The sequence below is a fragment of the Diabrotica virgifera genome, chromosome 6 (assembly GCF_917563875.1).
Source record: "Diabrotica virgifera virgifera chromosome 6, PGI_DIABVI_V3a".
Lineage (NCBI taxonomy): Eukaryota > Metazoa > Arthropoda > Insecta > Coleoptera > Chrysomelidae > Diabrotica > Diabrotica virgifera.
The window spans coordinates 178,917,593-178,926,279 of NC_065448.1; the positions used below are offsets into that span (position 1 = coordinate 178,917,593).

General features: G+C 33.3%; 1 protein-coding gene across 1 annotated transcript; it reads left to right on the forward strand.

Moving 5' to 3' along the window:
* The first annotated feature begins 6,506 nt into the window (after positions 1-6,506).
* Positions 6,507-8,335, forward strand: LOC126887053 (uncharacterized). Its single transcript, XM_050654375.1, has 2 exons — positions 6,507-7,612; positions 8,042-8,335. Exons 1-2 carry the CDS (start codon positions 7,402-7,404, stop codon positions 8,257-8,259), a joined length of 429 nt encoding a protein of 142 aa, XP_050510332.1. The 5' UTR covers positions 6,507-7,401; the 3' UTR covers positions 8,260-8,335.
* Positions 8,336-8,687: the final 352 nt, after the last annotated feature.

Genomic DNA, 8,687 nt, shown 5'->3' on the forward strand with positions numbered 1-8,687 from the left:
AATTTTTTGTATTGAGTTGTCTAACTTGTTTGTACTTTATTTAAAATTAAAATTTTTCATTATTATCCACAATGAACACTCAGAATGTGACGTCACTAACTGTCACTTTCAGTTTGCTCAAACCAGTTTGATCAAATTATTTGATGGTGGGACGCGGCGTTGAGTATTCTAGGATTAAAATAGGTTTTTTTTTTCAAATTTTGCATATGGATCTAAAATTTATTCTGAATATTTTTTCAATACCTTACCGTCCAATCGGACAAAAAATTGTGTTGTGTTTCAGTGTTTGGACCCCCCTCAAGCACATTTCCTGGCTATGTGCCTGTGTATTACAGTCAATAGTATTTGGTATATCTAAATCACAAATGACGTGTCGAATGAAAGTTTATAACTATAACCCAAAGATGGTACTAAAAGTGAAAAATGTGAACTCGGACTTCCGGCTGTACAGGCTCAACAGAAAGTACTGTTTTAAAGTCGCCGGAATAGTACAAAGTACAAGCATAATGTTATTCGACGCTCCTTAAGAAGACGAGAGCAGATACAGCCGAGTAAGTGGTAGCGTTCAGACGATATTGCTGAAAGTCAGCCGCTGAGAAATTTACTATGCGTTCCCCTAAAGGCCCCGTCTCACCATCAAATAATTGACAGTTATTTGATCAAACTTGACAGTTAGTGACACAAAGTGACAGTTACTATGTATAGTTTGTGTCACTAGTCAAGTTTGACTGTCAAGTTTGATCAAATAACTGTCAATTATTTGATGGTGAGACGGGGCCTTAACAGTCAAAGATTTACTAAGCGTTCCCGCTTTGTTTGTGCTTTGCAGACAGTCAGCCGCTGAGGTCGTCCGAACGCGCTCGTTGTCAGAATCGCTCTATTTTAAGCCGTTTTCGAAATATCGACGGTTTCCAAGATATGTGACGCAGAACTGGGTACAAATTTACAAAAAGACGAGCGATTAATGGCTCTTGATATTCTTCATTTCAAATGGATAGCGACAAAAAGGCCATCTAGTCATAAACGAAAGGCCATCTGATGGTCATAAACGAAACACGAACCGATAAAGTCGGTTTGTGTCTTTTGATTTGAACTACGATTAACAAAAATCGTTTAACTAGTTTAAAAGTTCATATTTGTTTAGAAAAGAAGTGTTTTTTGTGTCAATCAAGTGTTTCATACAAATTTTTGTTTTTCTTCTTTTGGCATCTTAACCCTGGATGGGTCTTTGACTGTTTGGCTATGTCCTTCCATACATATCTCTCGTGTGCCCTTCTCATCTATTGTCTTGTATTCATAGCTTTCAAGTAATCTTTCACGTCATCCAACCATCTCGTTCTGGGCATTCCTTTTTTTGCCTTCCTATCGGCTTCCATTCTAATAAGCTCTTTTCTGTTTTTGCATGTTCTTGTCTTTGGACTTGTCCCAGCCATGACAGTCTTTGACTTTTCACAAATTTTACCCTTCATTATTTAATTCATTGTCCTTGTCGTTTCTACTGATTCTCCATGTACCGTCTTCCTCTTGCACCGGGCTATATACTTTTCTCAGTATCTTTCTCTAGAATGTCCTGAGTTGGGCTTCATCTTTTTTCGTCATTACCCAGGTTTTACAACCATAGGTATTTACTTACTCCGTGGCGTTACAAGCCTTCATGAGTTTTAGCCGACTCAACAACATGTCTCCACTCTGCTCTGTCTAGAGCAATCTCCATTCAGTTTTCGGGTCTCCTGCTATATTATCTCGCCACCGGAGTCAAGGGCGTCCATAGTCTTCTTCCAGTTGGGACTTCCCATACCAGCCTTACTGTTCTTTAAGGTGTTCTGTCCATTGGAGTCTTCTGGACTTTACTCCTTTTATTATGCTGCCTCTGGATATAGTTCTTCTAGCTATTTATTAGTTCTTATCCCATATTGTTCTGTATAGGACAACCATAGATTACTACGGGTCTAATAAATGTTCTGTAGATATATAGTAATTTTGGTTCTTTTATCTAATAATTTAGCTGTCATCAATATGCTATTACTTCGTTTTTTCGTTTATATATTTATATTTTTGTTTATTTTGAGCCCTCTTTTTCGTGCTTCAGGTCAGGATTAATTTTCTTATCTAGTCTACATAAATATGCCGTAATTTGTACTATAATTACCTATTTTAAATGGGAAATAAGCCACAATTTTACCAAAAAATGAATTTATTAACGTTTCGACGCCCAAGTCGGGTGTCGTTGTCAAAATACAAACTAATACTAAATAAACAAAAATGTTGTTGCTTAGTAAAAAATTCTTCTAATAATTTATTTAATCTGACTCACTTATATCGGCAATTCAGGCACGTATTATACATTTTAAAGTAGAAGATTTTAAAATGATATTGCCGATATTGATGAGTTGAGTTCCTGGGACGACTTTATTAAAATATAGTTCATTCGATTACATGAAATCAACCCCAACTCCAGAATATCCGCCCCAAAAAATCATAGCATGTGATCTGTCTTTAAAAAGACAACCAAATGCAACGATGGCAGTAAAATTCTCGGGCTAGAGATTCCATAGTAAATCACGAGGTATATATATATATATATATATATATATATATATATATATATATATATATATATATATATATATATATATATATATATATATATATATATATATATATATATACTCATTAACCGATAATACGAAGCCAAAAGTTCCATATTGCCCTATTAATATGAAGCCCGCATCGACAATACGAGGCCCGACTCCGGGCTTCCTAAAGATTAACGTGTATATGTTTGAGCCTAAACTGTACGCTGCACAACGCTATCAATAACACATTTTTTTTTTGGGCTTCGAATTGTCAGGGAGTATCTCCAAACATACGCCATTTAGTTCATCGATTTGATGGGTAGGGGGCGTCTCGAACATTAGGTGTATATTTATATACACATTTAATATATTTACAGCGTATTCGAAGCCCGAGTTGATTCACATACAGTATGAGTCCCGTTGAATTGGCAACATTGCTTCAAAGTATTGGCGATTGTTTTTAATACTCGAGACACCTTGTGCGGATTTAATGAGCCAGCTTTCTAAATTGTAATGGTGTTTTTTATAGAAGTATATCAAAAATATATACCGGGTGCTGCATCTCATTGCGCACCATAGGAATTACAATGCAAAAATAAAGAAATACATATTCCTGCTTCCCTAATTGTTTTAGCTAAAAAGTCCATAAGACTTTTTTTGTAGCAAATTACTTTTTATATCAGATGGCATTCTCAAAAAACGAATTTCCCCTTTCCATCACCTATTTGAGTTATTAAGGAACAATCAACACTTTTTTTAAAAATTTCAAAGATCTGTCATATTTGTTGGCACAAAATTATCGTCAATTTATCACACTAAAATAACTGCAAAATGATTTATTTATTTTAAATGATTTAATACTATAATAATACTAATACTTAATACACTAATCATAAAATTTAACATACAACACAGTTTTAATATTTAATTAAAGCAAGTGCTCGAATATTCCACCATTTTGAACTAAACAATACCCTAATCTATTGTAAAATTCTCTACGAACGTTAGCCAATATTCGAGGAGAAGTTTTTCTACATTCTTCGCGTATACTATTTTTAAGTTCTTCTAGTGAGTTTAACTTTTTTTCGGAATAAATTCTGGTTTTCAAATGCCCCCAAAGAAAAAAATCGTTTGGGGCAAGATCTCCAGACCTAGGGGGCCTCTTAATTTGGCAATTTGGTCCAATAATACAATCATTAAAACAATTGTTGAGAAATTCTTTTACAGTCTGGCTATTATGGGCAGGACATCCGTCCATTTGGAACCACACCTCGTGGTCTTCTCGGACAACCTCTGCCAAAGCAGGCAAAATGTCTTCCTCTAATAACATTATAAAACGTTCTGCAGTTAGATTTTCCTCGTAGAAAAAGGGCCCAATTAAATGATGACCTATTATTCCCAACCAGACATTTGTCTTCTTCGGGTACTGGGTGCGTGTTTCTAGAAAAAGCTGCGGTTTTTCAGTAGCCCATATCCTACAATTTTGTATATTGGGTTCATTGTTCAGAGTGAAAGTACATTCGTCCGTAAAACAGATATTTTTTAAAAACTCGCTATCACGATTGGCCCGCTCTTGCATCTCAAAACAGAACTCCGTACGTTTTTCAAAGTCTCCTTCTAATAGTTCTTGGTGACATTGGAACTTACACGATTTAAACTTTTGTTTATGCAAAATTCTCGAGATGGTCGAATTATTAGCTATAGTACGCAAACTACTTCGAGGGTTCTCAACTACAGCAGTTGTAACATCTTCTTCTTCTTAATATGCCGTACCCGATATCGGGCGTTGGCGACCTCTTGCGTCTAACTATGTTGTGCATAATTCAAGTGATTACACAGATAGACGGGACCTACAGTTTAATGCCGGTTCCGAAGTTGTTGTAACATACTCAGCATTAACAGGATCTTGATTCTGTCCGGGTTGCCTTCTTGTACACTTGCAGTGTACCACAGTTCCAAAATCTTCAAATTTTTTGACTATCCTTCCGATCGTGGTATGATTTGGAATGGGACGATTTGAATATTTGGCACTAAATAATGCACTTATTTCCCGTGTACTAGTTCCAGAATAATACAATTTTATAATTTATACTTTTTCTTGTATGGAATAAATCATTTTGCAGTTATTTTATGCCCGGTTGCACCAACAGATCTTAAGCTTAAGTCGAGAATATCATAAGAATTAATATAATATAATTATAATATATAACAATAAGAATACCATAATATAATAATAGATATAATTGATAATAAGGTAAGAATCTAAAATTATGATGCAACGTAAGTGATACTCGAGGAGGCCCTATCTATAAGTAGAGCTTAGCTAAGCTGGAGCTTAAGATCTGTTGGTGCAACCAGGCATTAGTGTGATAAATTCATGATAATCTTGTGCCAACAAATATGACAGATCTTTGAAGTTTTTAAAAAAGGTGTTGATTGTTCCTTAATAACTCAAATAGGTGATGGAAAGGGGAAGATATTTTCGACGATTTTCACTCCACGACTAAAATAATTCGTTTTTTGAGAATGCCATCTGATATAAAAAGTAATTTGCTACAAAAAAAGTCCTATGGACTTTTTAGCTAAAACAATTAGGGAAGCAGGAATATGTGTTTCTTTATTTTTGCATTGTAATTCCTATGGTGCGTAATGAGATGCAGCACCCGGTATATTTATAATATACTGTATTATACATAAATAAGTTATACACGACTTAAGTAACCAGTAGAGGAAACATTTTCACTGAGTAAACTAATTTACAGCTATTACTGTACAGCTCACTGAGTAAACGCATTACTATCAATTATTATTGTCAAATATTTTTGCTTTAGTCACACCCAAATTACTCTAAAAGCTGTTAATGTTATTTCTCTTCCGTTTTTTTTTTTTCGTATTTAAGAACGGGAATAAAGTATGGGTAGAGTTATTAAAAGAACGATCTTACTCTTTCGACTGGTTGAAGAAAAAAAATTTACTGAATGGGCATAGTTGTTTCTAACTATCAAAACTACGTTATCACGGATATTGATTTTTTTTGTTAAATTTAAATAATACTCTAAAAAACAGGGCAAATTATTGATTTCTTGAAACTCTTCTCTCAAAACATAAAAGAAAACAAATAATTAATGTTATTTCGAATAAAATGAGAGAGTTGGGCCGTTTACTTATTACATTAAAAAAATCATATGATATTAAAAATTTATTTGATGCCTTGAAACCAGAACTATTTAATTACCTAATACTTGCTACCAAAGAAATAAGTGGTTATAGTGTAGAGAGTAAAAGCTTCAAATCACCATCACTAGCGTTGCATATGGGATCCAACTTGAAAACGGTTTGTGATGTAGCATAGTTCTAAACAAAAAAACGTTTTCCTGGTATAGAATAGATCGATCATAAAATTAAAAAAACCGAAATTAAAGATCTAAGAAAGTTAATTGAGGGTCACTGGTGTAACGAACTGTCTAGTTTAGCTTTGAAAACATTTAAAGAGAAACAGTGGGAAAAGCCTTTGCAATTGCCACTAGCAAGTGATATAAAGCTTTTTAATGACTACTTAAATGCGCTATCAGCTGAATCGTTTAAACTACTTCAGGAAAATACCAATATTAGAAGTAATTATAAAAAATTGACAGAATGTATTTTGGCTAAGACGGTGATTTTTAACCGTAAAAGAGTAGGGGACGTGCAGTATTTAACAGTAGAAACCTACGGGAGGAACTACGATACACTTAATCAAGAAAGTTTTAAGGAGGCACTCACTGAAGTTGAAAAGATTATATATAAAAATCATAGGCGTGTTGTAACTGGAGGTAAAGGCTCAAAACCTGTTCCAATTTTATTTTCAATCCAGACGCAAAAATACATTAGCCTTTTACTAAAAGTCAGACAAGAAACCAATGTACCAGAAACCAATCCATATCTTTTTGCAAATCCTGATTCCGAAGATCGCTGGATGTCTGGCGCAAAACACAATTAGAAAGATAGCTATTAATTGTGGAGCCAAACATCCAGAACTACATCAACTAGATTTAGGAAACAAATTGCCACGACTCTGCAATTATTAGCCCTCGATGATGACGAAATGGAACAAATCACCACTTTTATGGGACATACAAAGAAGACACATACCGAGTTTTACAGGTAATGTCAACTTAAAGAGTATGCATGCACTGTTAATTTTGGTTAGGATTTTTTTAAACTTTTTATGCTTGATATGATATATCATACATAATGTAATAGAATTAGCAACAGTGGTTAAGTTTCGAAAAGTTTACTTTAAAGGTATCTCGTACACAAAATATTTCAAAAAGCTTTCTGTGAAAAATAGTTAAAACCGGGTTTTAATTGTTCCTTGTCCGAACTTAGCAAAACGCGTGTTGAGTCTAAATTTGTTTAATGAATAAACATTTCTTTTTAAAATTTACCAGCATATTTTCTTTCAGCCTTTCCGATATATTTGAATGCGATATATGAAAAATCGTTATTTCCCCTTTAATATTCGAAAATCGTTGTTAGAATGTATGCTTCATAAATCCGTATTTAAAATAAATTATTGATCTATTATACTCTCACTGTTTCCGATAAGGTCAATTCGATGGATACTTAAACCATGTATCTACGTAGACATTTAAATCGTTTTAAAATTAATAAAATACTTTTAGACTACCGCAAGATATCTACCAGACTGCTAAAGTAGCCAAGATTCTTTTACTTATGGAAAAAGGCAAGGGAAATCGGTACCGAGGAAAAAAAATTAAGTGAAATCAATATAGATGATAACGAATACTATAGCTCTGAATACGAAGGCGATGAAGAACCGATTATGCAGAAGGTGCTAAAGCGGGTTACAAGGGGAAAAAAACCTGAAGACGAATTAGATACTGGAGATTCTGACAGATATGTGCATCAGTCAACGGAACGTGATCAACATAATGAAAACACATTATCAAGAAATTATTTTAAAAAGGCGACTAGTCCGTTTCACGAATCTAACGAAGAAAATAGTGAAGAACCACCAACAAAAAAAACTAAAGGTATTAATAAGTAAAAGTGTCTACGATCATCACAAAACAAAATTTTTTGATATTCCGCCATATTTTGTTTAAAGTTACGTTATCAATGAATAAATATAAAAGTAAAAAGATAAAAGAAAGAAAAAACGGGAATACCTGAGATTTTTCCCTACTTTTGTTTTTTCAAAATTACCACCGTTATTACCAGGTTAACATAGAAAATATTTTTGGCGGTTAGAAATTTTAATATTAAAATAAAACTTTAAATGAATATAGGTCATAACTTTTTAAACGACCACTTTACTTTTCTGCGCTTAAAATTTGGATTATTCCTGTGGATCCGTCCCTGGAAAAAATATGAAATAATAATATTAGACATTAAAATATTTAGTTAAAATACATTCATACGTGATTTTTTTTTGTATTTTTTTAACGTTTTGACGTTTTTAGAATCATCCACGAAATCCATCCAGAGATTCAGAGCCAAATGGTCAGATAATGAAAAACAAGTTTTACTTCAGTACTTTGAAAAACATATTGAAAAAAAAATTACCCCTCGGAAACATGAATGTGACGAACTACTGAAACTACATCCACACGTGTTCGAAAATAAGGACTGGGTCCGAATAAAAACATATGTGTATAATACATTCCGTGAAAGGAAGTGATTGCTTATTTTTATTTTTACTGAACCACATACTCGTAATAGATTATTTTTAGTTCCAATAAATTACTTTTAAATAATATACATTTTATTTTCAAAAATGTTTAAACCTAAACAAATCCGATTTTTGTACGAAAAGATCATTTTTAAATATGATCAGGTACGCAATATAAAATAGTGAAAGTTGAGAAATCTGACAACCCTGTCGGGCTTCATATAGTCTGGTAAATATAAACATTTTATACAATTGGCTTCGTATTACCTTCAAATGTTTGGGCTTCGAAAGACCTAAATTATATATCTACTATTTGTGTATTAAAATAACTTACCCCTCAAAGGTTGCCTTTACTAACTTTAGAATTTCCTATATAATTACATAAAATACACTCCTCTATCGGGCGTATTAAGGGTGGGCTTCCGGTTGTCTGACTA